Source organism: Mus caroli, chromosome 3, assembly GCF_900094665.2.
Source record: "Mus caroli chromosome 3, CAROLI_EIJ_v1.1, whole genome shotgun sequence".
Classification (NCBI taxonomy): domain Eukaryota; kingdom Metazoa; phylum Chordata; class Mammalia; order Rodentia; family Muridae; genus Mus; species Mus caroli.
In genome coordinates this window covers 63,275,151-63,298,552 of record NC_034572.1, presented here as the reverse complement: position 1 = coordinate 63,298,552, position 23,402 = coordinate 63,275,151, and the positions used below count along the sequence as shown (strand labels likewise).

The window sequence follows — 23,402 nt, the reverse complement described above, 5'->3', positions numbered from 1 at the left end:
TTTTTTGGTTTTGGTTTTTCGAGACAGGGTTTCTCTGTGTAGTCGTGGCTGTCCTGGAACTCACTCTGTAGCCTAGGCTGGCCTCGAACTCAGAAATCCGCCTGTCTCTGCCTCCCGAGTGCTGGGATTAAAGGCGTGCGCCACCACGCCCGGCTAAACATCTGAATTTTATATACCCTAAATTTCACTGAATACTTTCACTGAAGTTGAATTCTGATTTTTTTCTCTCAGCTGTGAGTTCTTCATTCATTAATTCATCTGGAGTCTGAACTGAGTACCCTCAAAACAAAACAAAACATAAAAAAAAGAACTACTTTGAAATCATTTATTCAGTGTACACCATGTTGCCCAATGGCGTCAGTTGATAATTGGGCTAGTAGAACATATTTTGTGGTATTCTGCTTTTGTTCTTATTCATAGAAATTAGACACACTAGAGTTGGTGAAACCACATAACACTCTGCCCTAACTACTTGGCAGTACTGTCACTGACTCTCCTTTAAGTAACTCGCTCCCAAGTACAAGTTACACAATGTAACTCGAGTTAACTCAGTTGCTTTAAAGACCTGTGTTCATCACCATTGTTTGATTCTTCCTCCTGGGGCATCTATAGAGTCAACCCAGGTGTCATGAATGCAGAAAGAAAATCCATTAATTGCTCTATGGTCATTTAATTTTCTCCCTGCCTTTCATTCATCACAAACTCCCTGGTTTCTTTTTACATTCCACTAAAGACTTGGGTTTCCAGTCTGACTTCTAATATTCTCTCTTCTGCTGTCAGAGTGGAGAACTGGTTGCTGATGGAAACTTAGCAGGATGAAAAGGCAGTTCCTACCCTGGGAGATATTAAGCAAGGTTGGAAGTTTCCATAGTGCACAGAAGGCATTGCAGTCACCCCCAAATCCTAAAGCAAGATACTCAATAAATCATAACCCATAAACTAACCATGCTTTATTTTCACACAGACACTGTATGAGTTGTGCCATTAATTATAAAGACTTAAGCCATGTCCATGTTGCTGATGATATAAAAAACATTACATGCTGCAGAGCTGAGGAGAAGGCTCAATGGGTAGAGCACTTGCTGTGTGAACCTGAGAGCCTGAGTTCCAATCCCCAGAATCCATGGAAAAAGCCAGGTGCTGTAGCACATATTTAGAGTGAGGTGGGGCAGAGACGGATGGATCCCAAGAGCTTGTTGCCTAGTCAATCCCGCCAAAATGGTGAACTCCAGCTTCAGTAAGAGGCCTTGTCTAATAATATAAGGTAGAGAAAAACTGAAGATGTTCTAGCCTCGGAACATACACCCACACAAAGTAAACTACATTGCACATCTCTGTGATTTGAACTGTGCTCAGGGAAGATACAGCTTAGGATTTGGTGCCTGTGACAAGCTTGGGAAGTCACAGTTTGCTCAGCATGCACAAGAAGAGAAGGCGGCCCTGCCCAAGGCACACACCCATCTTGTTCAGAAACTGTGATGCCTTTCTAAGTGAAGTTTGGAGCGATGACCACATAGATAAATTGGTTGATTGGTTCTTACTGCAATAGGCTATTCAATTAGCACACATAAATAATAGGTAAGAATGTCTTCCTATAAAACACACCAGCCACTCCACTGTTGAAGTAGTTAGAATACTCCACCGTGTCTTTCACAAACAGTGTAAGGTCATATGACTGCAAGTAACAACACACGCTATGTTATTCTTACTTCCACCTCATCACTAAAAGAAACTATCGATTATTTTTGTTTTGTAATATAAACACCTTGTGGCACAAAGGAAAACAGACAGATAGACAAGATAAGAAAGAAGGGGACATGAAGAGGGAGAAGGGAGGGAGAACAGGGAATGGAAGGGAAGAACAAAGGGAGGAAGGTTACAGTAGCAAATGACTCTCCAGGGGTTCCCAGTCTGGGATAGTTTCCCCATCAGAGCCACTTTTTAATTCATCTTAAAGTTTTAGTCACCTAGAACAAGTACTGTATAAGCAATTGTGGGATTTACATCCAGTTTACAAGTGTTCTTTACTGCTTGCTGGTGGAACTTTAACATGAGAAACTAAAAAGGCATTGTGTCAGTGTGTGTGTGTGTGTGTGTGTGTGTAAATGGCTTTCTCTTTTCTATTCCTCAAAAAGACAGGCGGTACTGAATTAGCAAATACTGAATTAACAATTTGCGTAAAGCCATTGCCTAAAGCAGACTATGAGTTCCTAAACATCTCTTTGAGGCTCTACATCTTACTGGGGAAACCATACTACTTAGGTTTACTTGGGAAACACATCTGAGAATGTCTTCCGGTCAGAGGAACCCACATGGTTTGTGGGTCATTTGGCCAACTGTCTTCCCAGACAGGTTCTGGACATAATGGTGTGACTACCACATATGCCTTCCATCCAGTGCGGAAAGGGATTGTGTGTGACTATGACGTGCTAAAATGTTAGTGCCATGATTAATACATAGAAGAAAACAATGTGTGTTCCTTGAAAGAGAAGGTTGTCTGAGGTTGTTTAATATGAAGAAGGTTATAGAAATTAGGTCATGAAAATAACTTGGATTTTATCTGGCAGAGAAAAGGAGTAACAGAATAGGAGACAGACGAATGGGGATTAAAATATTAATACTTTGATGTCAACGTCTCTTAGCATGAGAGGTCAGAGATGACTCTGGAGCAGTGGAGCAATCAAACCATACAGAGCTGTGAACGAGTCCTTTCATGTCTTAGGAAAGGAAGGACCACTCACTGGAGGTTTTCAAGCAGAGAGTCTGTAGGTTTTGAAAGTTAAAGTTAGGAACGATGAAAAGTATAAACTGGAAGAAAGACAAGTTGGTAAATTGTCTTACTCATCTAAGAAAAGTATCATGAGCTTCCTCAGCTCTGTCCACAAAACTCTCCTGCAATGACAGGATATCCTACACCCTTGCTGCTCAATATTGTCTACATCCGTGCTGTTCAGTGTAGAAGCCCACTGCCATATGTGACTACTGGGAACCAAGATTTCAAATCTTCATGAAAGGCTAAGCACTCTCCTGCTGAGAGTACAGAAACACCTTAAAGGGAAAGGAAGGTAGAGTGGAATTGTGGGGAGGAAGCTCAGTTGGTAAAGTGTCCTGAGATCTATTCTCAGTAAATAAATAAATGACACGATTGTACACACCTGTAATTCTAGTACGTGGAAAATAGATGTTGTAAGAGGATCAAGAGTTCAAGGCCATCGTTGGCTACAAAAATGAGTTTAAGGCTGAGTTACATGAGACCTAGTCTCAAGAAAAGTTTTTTTTTTTTAATAATAATTAAAAAGAAACATGTTAGCACAGGAGTTAAGTCAGTTTTGTTTTTGTTTGTCTTGTTTTGTTTCGTTTTGTTAAGAAACTTATTTGGTGGAACTGATAGTGAGTGGCTTTTTTTATAGCATTCATGGGGCCAGGAGTAGTCCTTAGTTTATCGTGGGATAGTTCATTCATTCATTCATTCATTCATGTTTCTGTGTCTACCCTGGATCACAGCACAAACTTTTTAACTTCTCTATTGCACTTGGTAATGTCAGCACTTCATAGAATACTATTGTTTTTATATTCTCATTTCTAGTTACTTTGCTTTTTAGTAGTAGTAGTTTTTATCTTTGATACCAGAATTGCTTTGAAAAGGTTTCCAGAAAGGAAGGACAGGATAAGCAAAGCTACCAGAAGCTACCCGATTGTCAACGTATGATGTCACTCACCTATAACCCAGCACTGGAGTATGAGCATCGCGGTTCTCAGGACAGCCTGGGTGGCATGGCAAGAGTGTCTCAAAAAGAAGACAACAAGAAGAAAAAGGTGACCAGGAAGGGGGTTGTAGAGTTGTCTCAGTGTTCTAGAATACTGGCTACCCTTCCAGAGGACCTGGCTTAAATTTCCAGCACCCACATGGGACTCCCAACAGTCTGAAACTCCAGTCTCAGAGGATCTGATGGCCTCTTTTGGCTTCCTTGGGCATTGGGATCACACAAGGGGTGTAGGCATGCATGCAGGCAGAACAGTCATATGCATAAAATAAATAAACAACTTTTTAAAAGTCAGCTGAACTTTCCAGCAGTTCCTTGGTTATTATTTTTCCTTGGAAATTTTTAAATGGACATTTTTTTAGAACAAGATTTTTTGATGTGCTTAAAAATCAAGAAGTCATTACAGCAGTCTCATGAGACTTATACCCAGTTTACCCTATGAATGCTCACACTGGTAGGAACATGTTCATTATAATTAATGAGACAGTATTGGTATAGCATTAAGAAAAATCCTTTGTTCAGATTTCCCTCATTTTCATACCTACCATCCTTTTTCTGGCCCAGGATTCTATCTGGGGCTTCATACCTCACTTAGCCATCATGTCTCCGTGAGCTCCTCTGGGCTGTGACGATTTTGTACACTTTGCTTGTTCTTTGGTGTTTGTATGTATGTATGTATGTATGTATGTTTGTGGTTTGGAGGAGTTGGGCAATTTTAATAGGTTTAAGAAAAATTAGTTGGGTCTCTTGTAGTGTGCCAATCTAGTAGAGTTTATCTAATATTTTGCTTAATTGTGTGACTTACTAGTTATTGAGAAGACAACAGAGACAAAGTCCCATTGTCCAGCATTGTATCATAGACACACACGGTCAACATTGGCTATTGTTTGTATTGATCTGGATTAGTAGTCTTATCAACTGTGAAGTCACATTCTCTCTTCTCCCACTTCCTGCACCCGACTCCCCTGCCTGTCTTTTCTGTATTATACCATTTGGAAGGAAATACTGCACTCCCAATTCATTTAATAAATGAATTACTGAAAGGAAGGGTTGTGTTGGCATAAATCACATTGAACTCTTTTAAAGAAAGCTACTTCTAAGTACAGACACAGTCAATTCAGATCTCTTTCTCTACCACAGACAAGACACCTTTTATCAGATTCTAATTATGAAGGACTCTCTCTCTCTCTCTCTCTCTCTCTCTCTCTCTCTCTCTCTGTCTCACACACACACACACACACACACACACACACACAAAGCAATGACTGCTATGGAATTCCAAAATGACTCAGGAAGGAGTCTGCCTTAATCAGTTTGGGCCCTTCTGACCTTTCAGCCCTTGATTCTTAGGTTCAAGGAGAAACGTAGCTGTTACTCAAGAGGGCAGCCGAGTTGCAGAAAAGGAGATTCCTCATTAAGAAAGGCCTTTTTGTTGAAGTTCATTTTGCTGTCATGTTTTGCTTGATCAGAAAAGGACACCTAAGACTGTGCCTTCTGCAATATTCCCAAGGTGAAGGTCGCAGTCCCAAATCACATGGGAATCGTCTTTCGTTGCAGTTGGGTAACTCTCTACCACTCCTATTGCACAGATTAGACAATACAATTAGACAATAGTTCCTCTGCAAGCCCGGCAGGTCCTGCGTGCTCCTCTCACAGCATCCTCTTCCTGACTAAATGCACCGTGTTGGGACATGTACATCTTAATTGCTGCACTTACTCAATTTCTTATCCACTTAAGGCAGAAGGAAGTTGCGCCCTTGACTAATGTGGGTCAGAAGTGTTGGTCTTCTCCCTTCATCTGGGAGAAAGCACTTTCATTTCTTTCCCACTGCCTCTAAATGTAGTGTGAATCTTCACCTGTTGGTTGAAAAGCATTGAGGAATAGAAAATAACAACTCACTGGCCATTCTATTACGCAATCGCACTCTGGAGACGTCTAAGCCATCAATACTATGTTTCCACTGTTGTAGTGACTGTTTTCTTTCTTTTTTTTAAGATTTTGTTTTTTAGTATATGTAAGTACACTGTAGCTATCTTCAGGCACTCCAGAAGAAGGCATCAGATTTCGTTACAGATGGTTGTGAGCCACCATGTGGTTGCTGGGATTTGAACTCAGTACCTTTGGAAGAGCAGTTGGCACTCTTAACCACTGAGCCATCTCGCCAGCCCCTAGAACTAGATTAGATGTAGTGTTTCCCCCTGGTTCCCAAATCCCTAATAATCCTCAACCTTAACCTGGCAAAAACTCTGTGTTGGAGCTGTCAGCCATACTAAGATACACATTACCGATGAGAACCTTAGATTTTACCAGTTCCCAGTAAGACTTGTAACAAATGTGCTTAGAAACCTTCTGTTGTCAGACAAGAACCTGAACTATAGATTGTCAGGAAAAAAAATCTTACGTAAGGAAGGGGTGAATACGGTCTCAGGAAACGGGATGGTGCTGAGACCAGGTAGCCTCACAGCACAGGCTGCAGTAACAGTGTAGACTGGAGATTATCAGCAACAGAAATCCACTCCTCTAGTTTTCAAGGCTGGGAAGTCCAAGGCTGAGTCTCCATTTGACACAGTGTCATATGAGGAGAACATTCATGGCTGTCCTTTTACCTTGTCTTCACATAGCAGTGGAACAAGGATTCTTTGGGGTCTCTTTCATCGGGGTGCAATTTCCTGGGCTCTGCCATCATGAGCTAATCATCCCCCTTCCCCCAGAGCCCAGAACCTCCCAACACTCACTCAGTGGCAGGCAGCATCACACAGTGGTAGATGGAAATGTTTTTTTTTTTTAAACATAAAAACAAAAAACTCTCCCTTTTCCCAAGTATGGGTAGCCATCATTAGAAAGGCATGCAAGTCGAAAGAAGTATATTCACAGCAGGCACGGACAAAGCAGACATTCCCAGTCCTGCTTTTTAATCATCTCTAGGAAACGGCATTAGGTAATATACGTTATCATGTTAATTTTGAATCTTATTGTGAACCTTTAAGGCTTTAAGATGTCTACTGGAGGAGCTGGAAAGGTGGCACAGTCAGCAAAGTACGCCCCGTATAAGCACAAGGAACAGAGTTCAGATCCCTAGAACTCAAATAAAAGCTAAGCATGGGCACACACTTATAAGCCCCGTGCAGAGGAAGTGAAGGGAAACAGAGCCCTGGAGCTCACTGGCCAGCCAATCTAGCCGAGTCAACCACCTCCAGGTTCAGTGAGAAACCCTACCCCCAAAAAAACATGGAGAGCAGCTTGAAGAAGATACTCAACATCAGCTTCTGGCTATTGTCTAGTGTGTGTGTGTGTGTGTGTGTGTGTGTGTGTGTGTGTGTGTGTGTGTGTGTGTGTGTGTTTGTCTGTCTGTCTGTCTGTCTGTCTGTGTTTTTGTGTCTGTCTGTGCATGTCTCTGTGTGTGTCTCTGTGTGTCTCTGTGTGTATGTGGGTGTATCTGTCTGTGTGTGTGTGTGTGTGTGTGTGTGTGTGTCTGTGTGCCTGTATATATGTCTGTGTGTGTCTCTGTGTGTGCATGTGTGTGTGTGTGTAAAATCTAGTTCTAGGTGACTACAGATAACTATTTCACTGTATTTGTGTCATGGTTTCCCCCAAATTCAGCATCTTTTTCAGCATTCTTCCTGGTGGTTTTTTCCATACCCCTTTTGTCTCCATCATGTTCATTCCCAGCCCCTCATGCATGGCATGGCTGCTACATGGTCCAAAAGAATTTCCCTGTCTGGCCTGCAGTACCTTCTGGAACAGAGCATGTCCTCCTGAGGCCACTGCTAATCAGAGGCCATATAGCTCTACTTAAATTACTCTGTTCCATGAGTTAATGAATTCTCCCACGATATGACTCAGCACATTGTCTAGAGTGGTGGTGGCTTGCGCCCTCTCTCTCTCTCTCTCTCTCTCTCTCTCTCTCTCTCTCACTGTACATATTGTCTCTTAGGAGATACAAAATAGACTCACAAGGAAGGAGAAATAGATTACCAAAATAAATCTAGACCCTAAAAATAGTGCATATTCTACAATAAATTGCAGCAGATGGCTCTTTCTTCTCACCTTTTAATAATAGGAAATGGTGAATAAACAATCTTTCAATTTTCTTCTCATCAATAAATGAAAAAGAAGAATCCAGAGAAAAGAAAAATCAAAGAATCAATACCTTTTGTGAACTGTTAGACCTCTTGAGATTAAAATGAGACAGGATGATACAAACAGAGTTCACTGGGGCTGGAGAGGTGGCTCAGTGAGTAAGCATTTGCTGATCTTGCAGAGAGAGGACTGAGGTTCCATCCCCAGGACCATGTCAAGCAACTTACAGCTGCCTATAACTCGCTTCAGGGGACTGAGCACCTTCTTCTGGCCTCCATAGGTACCCTTGCATGCCCGTGCATGCACGCACGCACGCACACAAATACACAAACACCAAGAAAACAATTCTATAAAAGCATTTTCACAGGTCAAACTGGCAATTTAGAGGACTGAGAAATGAGATATTTTGGAAGTAGTCAATAAATTTAATGTTTTGTTCTTAGCATGAAAGTAAAATTTAAATTTCCATTTCTAAGCCATTGTGGCATTTTTGGTCAAAATGTCTGTCTCTGATGTAACAGATATGCTATATGATTTTCCCATATATGTTCATATGATTTTTATCTGATAATTCTCTAATGATTGTTTGGCTTTCAGCAGCTTTAAATGCTAGACACCTACTATACCATACTTTCCAAGGCTCAGGGTTTCCCAAAAGGCTGTCATTATTGTCTGCTATGGCTTCCCAAGTACAAAGTTAATTTTAAAGGAAAAAAAATCAGCTAGGAGATTGATTAGTGCATTTTGTAAGAACCACAATAGTAGGAAGAAAAGTCAATGATATTCCTGAATGAACAATATTATCTCATTAATAAAGCTGAAAAGAGATTTACAGATTTTTAGAAATATTCAATATATGGGTGCTTCTGAATAGGCACTACCCTCAAGGAGAACTGAGGTGTAGAGCTTCCAAAGTGGTCGCTGTGCAAGCCCACTTCACCTTGGCTTTAGGATGTACTGTGCCCTGTATGTGAGTTTAGCCCCTCCCTCCTAACAGTGCACCCTCCTTCCTGTCAATAACCTCTGGGACACCTCGGGATCATAGGTTAAAGGACAAATAATTAGCCTGTCTAACTCCATTCTCCCACTGTTGGCCTTGTACTCGCATCAGGCGTTGCTTTAGTCTCATCGATTTTACCCATCCTCTTCCCTGGATGCTTGGCTTCCCAAGCTACCTCCCACCTCTGACCTTTCTGTGAGTCCTCTCCCCTGCCTCCCTGTTCTCCCTTCCTCATTTCCCTTACTCTCTGGTAGGGCTTTAATCATCCCTGACATTTAATCTCTTCTTCACACTGGATCAGGTTTACAAATGCTCCTTGAACACTATACTTTCCCTTCAGGGCACTTAATATGATTGACAATTATGTATTGGTTTGTACTAACTGTTTAAGATCTGTCTTTCCAACTAGTCTACACTCCTTAAGGAGAAGAGGTGTATCTGGCTAAGCCATTTGCCTTCACCCAGCACCATCTGCCACTAAATCCCTAATAAGTAAACCCTAGGACCCTCCACCAATCGCCTAGCCATATCTCAAATTCTAAGTAGTTAGAGGGAAGCAACTATGGCTAGCTAAGAGTAAGATGTTTTAGATATTAGGTTGTCTAGCATGACTGCCAGACCTCAGGTATTGGTGCTCACCCTGTTGCTGTTTCTATTCCGGGAAAGCTCGGTTTCTGAGATAGTCTTGCCCATTGAAATTATCATTGTGTTGCAGTTTGAACGCTCCCATCCCTTCTAAACTGCATGTCAAACCTAATCTGCAGTGTGGTAGTACTAAGAGGTTCAGTTAGGGACCAGAGAGTGGGTAAAAGCACTTTCTATACAAGCCTGGTGACCTCAGGCTGATCCCTGGAATCCACATGTGAAGCCAGATGTGATCACGGGCATCTGTAATCTCAGCAGTCCTATGGCCAGATGGGAGATGGAGACAGGAGTCTCTCCTGGAATTTCACAGGCCAGCTAGCACTGCAGAGACAGGGGAGGCTTCCTTGAAAACAAGGTGATCACGAAGGCTTCTCTCATGGATGGGACTAAGGTTGTTTCTTTTCCTTAATCTTTTATTAGGTCCTCGATCATTACATTTTCATTTTATTTTTATGTTTTTATGTCAGTACCAGGCTGCTTTTATTACTATAACTCTGTAATATAATTTGAAATATGGGGTACTGCTAGCCCCAGCAGTTATTGGTTGTTCCGGATTGTTTTATGTATCATGGGTCTTTTGTATTTCCATATGAAATTTATGATGAGTGTTTTCAATTTCTGGGAGGAACCACATTAGAGTTTTGGTGGGGAATGTATTGGATCTGTAGAAAGCTTTTGGTAGGATGGCAATTTTCCCTGTTAACCCTGCCAATGGGAAATCTTTGCCTCATCTTCAATTTCTTTTTCTTTGTTGTCTCAGGATTCTCAGTGCACAAGTTTTTCACTTCCACTTGAAATTTCTCTCTCTCTCTCTCTCTCTCTCTCTCTCTCAGCTCAGTTGTGGTTTGTTGCTGTTGTTGAGGTCATTGTGAGTCATTCTTTCTTGCTTCATTTGTCATTTGTGCAAATGAAGCCACTGGTTTTGTGTGTCCATTCTATATCCTGCTGATATTTGCTGAGTGTGTTTATTAGTAGTGGCAGATTTCTGGCAAACATTAGGATGTTTTATGCATACAATCTTATCATCTGCAAACTACACTACTTTGACTTTTTCCTTTCCTACATGTATCCTCTTTATCTCCTCTTGTCTTACTGTGCTAGCAAAGACTTCAAGTACTATGTTGAATAGGAATGGAGAAAATGAACCATTCTGTTTTGTTCTTGATTTTAGTGGAAATACTTGTGAGTTTTTCTTTATTTGGGGTGATAGGATATAAGCTACCTGTAGGTTGTCTTTATTATGTTGAGATATAGCCCATGTTTCTCTAGTCTTCCCAGGACTTTGTGAATAGATGTTGGATTTTTGACAGGAGTATATTCCTTGGTTCATTTTGGGCTGTTCTAACAAAGTTCTTAAGAGTATTGAACTTAAATAACAATTTTTTCACGGTTCTATGACTGAAAAGTCCAAAACCAAGGTGCTATCAGATTGGCAGCTTTTGAGAGTCTGTCTGTGCATCCAAAATGGTACATGCCTTGAAGACTGTATCCTTCCATGTGGAAAGAATGGAAAGGTTAAGAGGCTGATCTGGGCTTCTCACTTGTTTTTGGAAGTCCCCCAAACTACTCACATGCCCAGTGATTCACTGGAAGGCCTCATGAGACTTGACACAGATCTGTGATCAAAGCCAAGACATACTACATCAAAACTGTATACAACAGGATCAGTAGGAAATGAAGACCCAGAGAAATCTAGATCAGTCCATTCAAAGGTTTCTGATGCTCCCTCAGGGGACAGACTGAGTATGCTCTTTACCATCAAAACATGCGGTCATGTATCTACAGTACTCAACTAACTGAAGTCTCAAAGTGATATTTCAGTGTTTATTGTGGTACATGACCAGTATAAACCATACTCCCTATTTTGAATCTTGATCCTTTTCTGGCCTTTACTATATCATGTAACACTCTGGTGACCCTGATAGCAGCAATGAGCCACAGTTTCCAGGCAGTTCTGTGCTACTGTTTCAAGAACTATGTGGCTAAATCTTGGTGTTCAATAGGTTAAGTATACTAAGTGGTGTGCGTGTGTGTGTGTGTGTGTATGTCTGTGTGTCTGTGTGTGTCTGTCTGTTACTTTGAACTCATTCTGTGCTTTTAGGGATGCATCTCCATTATTAGCCCATATCCCCTCCTCCCTCCCTGCTGCCTCTATAAGGGTTGCTCCCCACCCACCCTCCCACTCCTGCCTCAGTAGCCTAGCATTCCCCTGTCCTGGGTCATCAAGCCTCCTCCACAATATCAAGGGGCTCCCCTCCCTTTGATGCCAGATAAGGCAATCCTCTGCTACACATCCAACTGGAGCCATGGGTTTCTCCATGTGTACTCTTTGGTTGGTGGTTTAGTCCCTGGGAGCTTTGCAGGGTCTGGTTGGTTGGTATTGTTGTTTTTCCTATGTGGTTGCAAATTCCTTCAGCTCCTTTAGTCCTTCCCCTAACTCCTCCATTGCAGTCCCCGTGCTCAATCCAATATTTGACTGTGAGCATCTGCCTCTGTATTTGACAGAACCTCTCAGGGGACAGCTATACCAGCCTGTGTCAGTAAGCACTTCTTGGCATCAGCAATAGTGTCTGGTTTAGTGTCAGCAGATGGAATGGATCCTTAGGTGGGGTAGTCTCTGGATGGCCTTTCCTTCAGTTTCTGCTTCACTCTTTGTCCCTGCATTTCCTTTTGACAGAAGGAATTCTGGATTAATATTTTTCAGTGGGTGGGTGGGTGGCCCCATCCCTCAATGGGGACCATGCCTATCCACTGGATATGGTCTCTACTGGTTCTATCTCCCCTTTGTTGGGTATTTCGGCTAAGTCCTCCCTGTTGGGTCCTGGGAACCTCTTGGGTCCCTGGCATCTGGAACTTTCTAGTAGCTACCCCCAGTTCCCTTTCCCCCACTGCTACATGCCTACTTTCAAATTCCTGACCCTCTGTACTTCTCCCCCATCTCCTCCCATATAAATGGGAAAGAACCTCAAATACATTGTCAAAGGGGAAATTTTCCTGAACAGAACACCAATGGCTTATGCTCTAAGATCAAGAATTGACAAATAGGACCTCATAAAATTGAAAAGCTTTTGAAAGGCAAAGGACGCTGTCAATAGGACAAAATAGCAACCCACAGATTGGGATCTTTACCAAACCTACATCCGATAGAGGCCCAATATCCAAAATATACAGAGAACTCAAAAAGTTATACTCCAGAGAACCAAATAACCCTATTAAAAATGCAGTACAGAGTAAAACAGAGAATTCTCAACTGAAGACTCCCAAATGGCTGAGAACCATTTAAAGAAATGTTCAACATACTTAGTCATCAGGGAAATGCAAATCAAAACAACCCTGAGATTCCAACTCACACCAGTCAGAATGGCTAAGATCAAAAACTCAGCTGACAGAAGATGCTGGTGAGGATGTGGAAAAAGGGGAACACTCCTCCATTGCTGGTGTGATTTGCAAGCTGGTACAACCACTCTGGAAATGAGTCTGGTGGTTCCTCAGAAAACTGGAAATAGTTCTACCTGAGGACCCAGCTATACCACTCCTGGGCATATACCCAAAAGATGCTCCAACATATAACAAGGACACATGCTCCACTATGTTCATAGCAGTCTTATTTATAATAGCCAGAAGCTGGAAACAATGCATATGTCCCTCAACAGAGGAATGGATACAGAAAATGAGGTACATTTACACAATGGAGTACTACTCAGCCATTAAAAACAATGATTTCATGAAATTCACAGGCAAATGGATGGAACTTGAGAATATCATTGTGGGTGAGGTAACCCTGTCACACACACACACAAAAAAAAACCCCACACATGGTATGTAAGTGCATATTAGCCAAAAAGAAGTTCGGAATACCCATGATACAACTCATACCACATGAAACCCAAGAAAAAAAGAAAAGCACACCAAAGTGTGGATGCTCAGTAGAGGAAGCGAATAATCTCTGGGAAGTAGATGGAGAGAGGAATCTAGGAGGGAGAGAGGAGGGGAGGGAAGGGGGGCAATTCATATGATGTTTTTAAAGCCACAGTAAACCTATTAAAAACTTAGCACTCAAAGTTCATATTAGGACTACTGACATGGATACCTGTTGCCTGAAAATGGCCAAATTTCCAGGTTATGAGACAGTAGGTTTTTGCTGTGAATTACCAGAAGGCTATATGTTGGGTTTCTTACTTCGTCTTCTGTCTTGTTGTTCTCTTTAACAGGCAGACTTTTCACGGCTTAAGGAAGAACCATGGATTTCAAGCGTGTGAAGGAGTATTTTGCCTGGCTCTATTATCAATACCAAATCATCACCTGCTGTGCTGTCATGGAGCCTTGGGAACAATCGATGTTCAACACCATCATACTAACCATTGTGGCTATGGTGGTATACACTGCCTATGTCTTCATCCCCATCCACATCCGCCTGGCTTGGGAATTTTTCTCCAAAATATGTGGATATGACAGTTCCATTTCTAACTGATCTCATCTGAATTCTGTGAAATGGCATAATGTATTCACGTTGCTTACAACTTACTGACTTGGGTGACTGTATCATCTTTCACCTCTGACCTGACCAGCACTCTCTCTATGCACTGTCCCGCACATCCTGCCTGGAGTATGAGATAGGTTTTTCCCCCACTTGCTTTTGTACATGCAACATTGTGCATCAGGTGATAGAAAAGGCAATGACTTTAACCCCCTAGCCCACATTTGCTCAACTCTATGGCTTTAGATTTCTTTTGAAATCAGGATGCTTTGAAATAAAACTTTTCTGGAAAAATAGGCTTATAAGAGACATGACAAGGTCATACTTACACTACGCTGTTCATATTATTCTATACTAAAGGACATGTTACAAAAGTATTCTTCATAGGCTACCGTCAAAAGTACCCTGTACTTGTTTACAATTTATTAAAAGATGGGAATAAATAGATGAACCTTTAAAGTCTTATTTTCTGGGAAATAGCTAATACCTAAAATTCGTTTCTTCTTCTTTTTTAAATTTTTTCTTTGCTTTAGCTAAAATTCTTTTAGTTTAAAGTAACAGGCCAGAGTCAGTTATCTTTTCTTCAGATTTTGTTTCAGCATCGTTTCAAATGCTCCTGAAATCTGGCTTTATTACAGCTTTAAAGGAATGATTTTTTTTCTAGGTAAACAAATAACTATTATACTAGAGAATAATTTAAGTTTAAGAAACAAAGGATAATCAAAGCAAATTCCGATACTGTGACTTTTGATCACGCCCCACTTTCCATGATGCTGGAGACAGAAAAAGAGAGATTGTTGTTTTGCTGTGCCTTCGGTGAAAGGAAGGGAAGCTGTGTGTCCTAGGCTACAGGAAGAAAAGCTAATAAATAGGCTGGAAGTAATAGCCAGACAGCGGGGAGTCGGGAGCTCCAGTTAAAGGCTTTGATACAGCAGCTCCTTTGCACAGCAGAAACAAGACTTATTAAATTTCTCTCAAAATGTTTATCTTCAAAGCAGATGTAAGATTTTAATTATAGTGCTGAGTCAAACATAAGAGCCAAAGACCAAGCCTTGCAGCGTTTCTTTCCTCTCAATAAATATTAACATTAGTGATTCTGGTAAAATAAATAAATAAATAAACCGGCTTTGGACAATATTGGCACCTTTGTTTTAGGAGAGAAATATTCCAAGGAGACAGCCAAAGAAAGATATTTGGCAAAAATCAACCAGCATGTCTGTTTAAAAAAAAACACAAAATGTACATTTTAAAGAGAAACCAGATATGAAATATATACTTACTGATTTTTGCAAAATAAAATGAAGTTTACTTTTATAATGCCCAGTTTGGACATGCTTTTCCTTTTTTCACGGTACACTACAGCGCACACTCCCCAGGTGCCTCCTTCCTAATCTGACAGGGAAATGAATCTCACAATGATAGAATAAAACTCATGACTTTTCTTATTGATGTGATGGGACATGTGACAGGACCAGCTTCAGGAAGGCAGAGCTTCTCCAGGCTCCCTGTTGGGAGGCCCAGCACATGGTGGTAGAGAAGGTATGGCAGCAGGAGCATACTGCAGCTAGTTACACTGAAGCCACAGTCAGGAGGCAGAGGGCATTGGATGCTGGTGATTGGTCCGTTGTCTCCTTCTTATTCAACCCAGGACCCTACTCCAAGGAATAGCGTTGTCCATTTCAAGGTGGGCCTTTCAAATTCAGTTAGAACGTTCTATTAACATCCTTATAGACATACTCAGAGATGTCTCTATGGTGGCTCTAAATCAAATTAAGTTGACAATGAATAGCTGGGCAGGGGTGGTACACTCCTTTGATCCCAGCACTCGGGAGGCAGAGGCAGGTGGATTTCTGAGTTTGAGGCCAGCCTGGTCTACAGAGTGAGTTCCAGAACAGCCAGGACTGAACAGAGAAACCCTGTCTTGAAAAACCAAACCAAAACAAAACAAAACAAGACCATGAAGATTAACCAGAGACTGCCCCGCTTGGGGAATCCACCCCATAAACAACCACCAAACCCAGTCACTAGGCAGATACCAACAAGGGCCTGCTGACAGGAGTATGATATAGCTGTCATATCACCAACATAAGGAATATGCTATCTATGTAACCCTAAAGGAAGTCAAGGACCCCACATTGAGCACCAGTTGCAGACATGGTCTGCAGAGATCTGTGGGGCTCTAGCCCTGTTGAAGAGGCCAAAGACTTGCACTCTCTGAAGGGGCGGGATCTAGGTGAGCTGCCAGGTCTCTTCTTCCAAGGCAGCTGCTGCTCCAGAGTAGGCAGCTAGGATCCCAGGTTGGGGCCACCGAGCAGGAAATGACAGTGGCAATAGCTTCCAGAGAGAATTTCTCCTCCCCAAAATGCTAAGGCTCTCTATACGACAGATGCTCTCAAATGGTCTTTGATGAGATAACTTGTGTGTGTTTCATTCCTTGTGGACAGGGTCTTATATACATTTTGGGGTGAGTTGGGATCTAAGAGCAGAAATGCTTTCTATTGGCTTGGTCTGGGATGTTAAGGATGCCTTATTTGCATGTGAAGGGGCTTCGGGCACTGTCCCTATGTGACTGATTGTCACAGACCTTTCTATGCGGTGTCATGGTCATGTGTTCCAGGACAGGAACCTCGTCAGAAATACATGAAACTCACATCCTAGCTGCTGCTTTATTGCCCTACATGGGGGGCTCTGTTTACCCAGCCCTCTTGCCTTCTTGGAACCATTGCTTTCACATTTAGTTAACAGTTAAGGATGCCCTTGAATGCATTCAGAGTTCACAGTGATTCAACACCTTTCCATATTCTTAGAATTCAGTCACAAAGATACTGCTCTGACCTTCTTCCAGTTTAAGAGCTCCTTCTAAAACTAAGACTTAAAACAAACATCAATAGACAGAGGAGAACGTGATAAGAATTATTTTAAAAAATCATCCTGGGTGTCACATCAAAGGTAACCTTTGTTTCTGAACAATCAAAAATAGTAAATACAGAGTCAAAAAATAGAAGCAACAGGTTTGGAATTTTGGGTTGGGTTGGTTGGTTTTGTTTCGTTTGGGTTTTAAAAGCTACCAGTGTATGGTGGGAAGAAGAAAGCCACACCTGCCTGACTGCTGATGCTCCAGACCTGACAGCATTGTTCCCACTTTGAGCACAAACAGCCTGGACCAGAAACACTTTCTGTGTGCTTTTCCTTTGCTTCCACTATATGATTAGTTCAATGGTGTGCTTAGAACTTTGAAACAAGGAAATCCAAAGAGTTCAAGGTTCCAGGGGATCATAGTGTTGGTCACTGAGTAAACTAGGACTCATAAAATGTTCTGTCCTTGGTATTGGCTGAGGGGATATATATATATATATATATATATATATATATATATATATATATATATCCAAACCTGCTTTACCTAATTGTATAACAACAACACAAAATGCCAAGAAGACACAGAGTTTAACATAGCATCACTGATTAGTCTACATTTCATATAAAAGATAAATCACTAACACATTTTCTATTTCTCCCTTTTCTTTCACTAACTCACGTGGGTCCTATAAGTAGTGTGCTTCCAGAAGTCAGCATCATCCTTCATCCTTGTTTCTGAAGGCCCAGTGTCTGGCCAGGTAGTTGGTACAAGTATTAACAGGCAGCCATCACACAGAGTATGATTCAGCTCGCCAAGCTCTGGACAAGCAAGCTTGGCCTGTGTATCAGGCACCTCAACATGAGGAGCTTCTGACTGTGGGCCTAAGGAGTAACCTTCATCCACATGGCAGATTCGTGGAAGGCTAACCAGGCATTAACACACATAGGTAAAGTGAATAAAGAGAAATGACCAAATAGCGGATGAAAATTATAACAGATTCGGTGACAGGCATTCTGGGGTTGTTTGTAAAATTCTCTTATCTTTGAACATTTGGAAAATAAAATTATCCTACTGTATGCCAGCAGTCAGATTTGATAAGGAAGAAAACTAATGAGACAAAAATTGGAATTGTCAACAAACACACATGCAAAACCCCATAGTTCTCACCTCAAAGGAAATGAAATGTAGCTTACCCTGCAGCCAAATTTGACTGACCATGGCCTGGAAAAGCACGTATTTGGGTCACCCCACTTGCCTGTCTTCCAAAGTGGAAACAGCTTTATAATAATAGAACAAAGAAAGACATAAATCAAAGCAATCTGAAAACATACTGGTAGGGCCATCAGAAGAGCAGGTTGCAGCCAGGCAGGTGAGCCTGGGAAGTTATCTGACTGTATTCTTAGCTCTTTGATTGGTGAAGAAGAGGGCTTTAAGATAATACATTGTGAATGTTTGAATCTGTTTATCAGGACGTTGGGTCTGATACGGAGGTAGCCAAGGAATTCAGTAAGTAGGGTGAAGACTGCTCAAGATTAATAGCATCTGGCCTCTGAACCAGCAACGTTACAACCTCCCCACAATGCATTAATGTTTTAGCCCATTAGCTCTCCTGCACACTTCTTTCCAGAATTTTTTTTTCACAAAATAAAAAAATCTCTGAACTTGTACATAAATAAATCTGATGGTTGGCAAGATTACAACTAAAAAAAAAACAAACAAAATATTAAACATACTCACAAATTTTGATCAGCTCTTGCGAAAAACCAGCAGGGTTCTGAGGAGGAAGCAGCGGACAGTTGGAGACTTACAGAACATGGGGTGAAGGCCTCCAGCACTTCTCTTGTGACTGATGAGACACAGATCCAGGGACCATGAAGCTAGTGAGGACAGACTCAACAAATGATCCTGGGAGCAGCAGGGGCTGATGGGTTGGGACAGGGTACCACACACAGCTTTGCAGACAGGAGCCGGATGGAGGCAATGTTTGCAGTCAGACCATCTGAGATGACGGACAACTGGAGCTAGAAAGTTGAGGCTGTTGGCCAATGCAGTGCAGTAACTGTTAAACATGCATCTCCTGAGCTGGGCGTGGTGGTCCACACCTTTAATCCCAGCACTTGGGAAGCAGAGACAGGTGGATCTCTGGGAGTTCAAGGCTAGCCTAGTATATAGAGAGAGTTTCAGGACAGCCAGGGTTACACAGAGAAACCCTGTCTCAAAAAATATCCATATCCATACCCATACCCATACCCATACCCATACCCATACCCATACCCATACCCATACCCATACCCATACACATACACATACACATACACATACACATACACATACACATACATATATCAGCAAGGCACTGTGACACATGCTTACAATCCCAGCATTTAGAAGGTGAACTCAGGGACATAATAGATAGCTCAACACTTACATGTGACAGACATTCATGCAGGAAAAATAACAATATGCATAAAATAGTTTTTAAGCAATTTTTAAAGAGATAAAAACAGAAGGATTGAGGATTTGAGGACAGCTGGGGATGGAAACAAAGCAAGACCCTTATTATTGCAAGAATAAAATCAGAAACAAAACACTAATTTTGCTTTTAATTATAAAATATTCTAAAACATAAGCAAGAAGAAAATGCTTCTAGTGCAGCCAGAAGAGAGAAGCCCCTCTTCATCCTGACAAGTTACATTGAGAGCTGGTTATGAAAAGAGAATAGGATATTTTCCAGAGGTTGAAGAGAAAACGAAATCATAGTTCTCTACTACCTGTCTAGTTTTTAAAGCTTTGTCTGGTTTGAAGAAAAAAATCAGACTTTTCATCATGAGACAAACTAATTGTCTCAGCACTTTGCATTATAAAACTGACTAACACATCAACAGCGTGGTCACCCCTGGGCCCATCAATCAGATGGCTCAGTAGGTAAAGGCATTTGCCATCAGAGCAGCTCTGAGGTCTATTCCTGCGGACACACACGCTGGAAGAAGACAAACAGTTCCCACACATTGTCCCTGACCGCTCACGAGTAGATGCATGTGCGCACATACAAGAAAATGCAAGGAGAATATTTTTAATTATGTTAGCATTCATTAGAGAGTTTAACATTCATTCTGCAAGATCAAGTTTCAGGGCTGGGCCTCTCTTAGCTGTTCCTGCTTTGTTCTTCAGATGACAGTGAAGGCATCAACAGTGGGACTGTTTCCTGGTGAGCCAGCCAACTAGCTTATTTCCAGAGCTTTCTTGTGACCCTTTGTATGCAATCCAGACGCATCCCAATGACAATATTCACACGCCTAATCCCCTTTATATGAATTCAAGATTCAAATTTCTTTTTCCATCATTACTTTTCTCACCAGTGGAAAGTTCTGAGGCCACACCTTGACCAGGGTGTTTGATTGAAAGAGTATCAACATAGACTACAAAATAGGACCAGATGTTTCCACCCACCTACCCCCACACCCTCAGTCTGGAACACCCACAGCACACCCGAGGCAGGTAGATTTCCCAGATGTCATAATTCTGATGGTTAGGGATGTAGCTGTAGCAAGAGCTCTGTGTCCTAGGTTGCTCACACATCCTATACATCCATGCTCAAACTGCTTACACTCAGAGTAAAGGACAAAGGACAACAGAGAAAAGGGGCAGGGTGGGGAAGGGGTGGGCAAGAGAAAGAACACGGGGAAATGGGAGAAAGAAGGATGGAGAATAAAAGGAATTACTTTCTGTTTTCTGTATTCAAAAGATAAAGGTCTTGTGAGTTTCAAAGGACAAAAATCATATCAGATCTACCTAAGAATTCAAACTGGTATTTTTTTTTTTTTTTTTAGGAAATCCGGAAATGAATGTATACTGGCTGGTTTTGTATGTCAACTTGACACAGCTGGAGTTATCACAGAGAAAGGAGCTTCAGTTGAGGAGATGCCTCCATGAGATCCAATTGTAAGGCATTTTCTCAATTAGTGGTCAAGGGGGAAAGGCCCCTTGTGGGTGGGACTATCTCTGGGCTGGTAATCTTGGTTATATAAGAGAGCAGGCTGAGCAAGCCAGGGGAAGCAAGCCAGTAAAGAACATCCCTCCATGGCCTCTGCATCAGCTCCTGCTTCCTGACCTGCTTGAGTTCCAGTCCTGACTTCCTTTGGTGATGAACAGCAATGTGGAAAGTGTAAGCTGAATAAACCCTTTCCTCCCCAACTTGCTTCTTGGTCATGATGTTTGTGCAGGAATAGAAACCCTGACTAAGACACTCTGTAACACTGAATTGAAAAGAGGAAGACGGCTTTATGGACAGAAAGAGACTGAAGAAAAAAAGAGAAAAAAAAAACAGCACAAATAAGAACAAAAAACAGTCCGTTTGTTTAAATGTAATTTTCCTTATAGGATGACACAGAAGATGCATCTGTCCCAGGTCAGGCAAGCTGGACACAGTCTAATTGGTTCCTGTGGATTGTGGGTCTGGTTTTTTTCACTCTTACCCCCTAAACTGGCTCATTCAAAGTTCATTTTGATTAATGGCACCTAACAGAAGTGATTACTTTCTGGTCTGGTTGGCCTGTGGATGACTTCAGAGGGAGCTGAGCCACGTTAAATTTATTTTTACTATTTAACTATTTAAATTACATTTATTTAACTTAAGCAAACTGCAACTCTCTGACCTCATTCCCCAAAGACCTCCTTTGACCGCATGCATTTTTCCCTAACATAAGCCATAAATAAACGTCTTACTGTCTGGTTCATATTAATATTTCAATTCCCTTTTCTAAAACAATTCACATTCCCCGAAATTCAAGTAGCCCTGACTAAGCAGACAGTGGATCTCTCTCCTTTCCATAGGCTTGTCTGGTAAGGTTCCCTCTGCTTCAATTCTCCGTACAGAGGCTCAGAAACCTCACCCCCAGAAAGATGGGACTGGCTGTGGAGTTCATTTAAATCCTCTTCCAATGTAAAGAATCTGCATTATTTGAAATGATAGTGATTCTTTTTTTATTAGATATTTTCTTTATTTACATTTCAAATGTTATCCCCTTTCCTAGTTTCCCCTCTGAAAATCCCCTATCTCCTACACGTCCCACTGCTCACCAACCCACCCACTCCTGCTTCCTGGCCCTGGCATCACCCTATACTGGGGCATAGAACCTTCATAGAACCAAGGGCCTCTCCTCCCATTGATGACCAACTAGGCCATCCTCTGCTACATATGCAGCTAGAGCCATGAGTCCCACCATGTATTTTCCTTGATTGGTGGTTTAGTCCCAGGGATCTCTGGGGGTAATTATAGTGATTCTTAACATTTAGTGTCCTGGTTCCAGCTCTCCTAGTTGTTGGCAAGACCCTGACCTTTCCCTGAAAAGCGAGGCTGTCTCATAACCCACTCACTCTGATTATTAGCAGAAAGGGTTGTATAATGATCACAAATGACAGCAGAAATATACACAAATTCCAGAGTGAGCAATCAGACCTTATGTGGGAGTTAGGAGAGAAAAAAACAAAAGATTGATGGCTGCAGTGTCTGGAGAGATACCACCTGCGTTTTAGTGACACATCTACCATGTACCTTCCCCAGTCCTTTTTAAAATTATTTTTTACTTATTCTTTTCTAATATATTACATTCCCCACCACAATTTCCCCTCTGTCCACTTCTCCCAGTCTCTCCACCTCACTGCCTCTCTCTCCCAGATCCTGTGTTTCCATTTAGAAAAGGGCAGGCCTCTAGCGGATATCAACTGAACATGATAGTGACAATGAGACTAGGCACCTCCACTCATATCAAGGCTGGATGAGGCAACCCAGCAGGAAGAAAGGGACTCCAAGAGCAGGCCACAGGTCTCAGACACAGCCCCCACTCCCACTGTTAAGAGTCCCACAAGAATGAGCATAACAAATATGCAGAGGACCTTGGTCAGACATGCAGGCTCCCTGATTGTCAGTTCAGTCTCTGTGAGACCCTATGAGCCAAGGTTAGTTGATTCTGTGGTTTTTCTTATCGTATCCCTGACCCCTTTGGCTCCTACAATTCTTCCCCATCTTAGGAAGGATTCCCAGAACTCCACCTAATGTTTGGCTGTGGGCCTCTACATCTACTCCCATCAGTTGTTAGATGAAGCCTCTTTGATGACAGCTATGCTAGGCTCTGGTGTAAGAGTGTAGCAGAGTGTATATCTTTAGGAATCGTTGCATGGACTTTTTCCCAGTGGTGTTTGATACTATCCTAGGTCTCTGGGCTATCCTCAGGATCCTGACCATCCAGGCAGTGTCCAGGGTGGGCTCCCTCTCCTGGCACAGGTCTCAAGCTGGACCAGTCAATGGTTGGCTACTCCCACAAGTTCTTCACCACCTTTACCATAGCACATCTTACAGGCTGGACAAATTGTATCTAGGTCAAAGATTGTATGGCTGGGTTAGAGTCCCAGTCACTTCACGGGAAGCCCTCCTGGTTACTGAAGATGGCTGGTTGAGGTTCTGTACCTCCTTTATTAGGAGTCTTTGCTAGGGTCACCCTCATAGATTCCTGGGAGTTTCTATTGCCCTAGGTTTCTACCTCACCCCTAAAATGCCCCAATTCCATTCATCTCTC

General features: G+C 42.0%; 1 protein-coding gene across 5 annotated transcripts in view; it reads left to right on the top strand.

The window, feature by feature from the left end:
* Nucleotides 1-15,284, top strand: part of Sptssb (serine palmitoyltransferase small subunit B) — a 34,218-nt gene extending 18,934 nt beyond the window's left edge. For 2 of the 5 annotated variants that reach the window (XM_021158890.2, XM_021158891.2), the window contains one exon: nucleotides 13,702-15,284. In XM_021158890.2, the coding sequence (XP_021014549.1) occupies nucleotides 13,731-13,961 (231 nt within the window). In that variant the 5' untranslated portion in view covers nucleotides 13,702-13,730 and the 3' untranslated portion in view covers nucleotides 13,962-15,284. Of the gene's footprint in view, nucleotides 1-3,630; nucleotides 3,817-13,701 lie in introns of all 5 variants that reach the window. The other 3 variants (XM_029474913.1, XM_029474912.1, XM_029474914.1) reach the window with 3 other exon arrangements.
* Nucleotides 15,285-23,402: the final 8,118 nt, after the last annotated feature.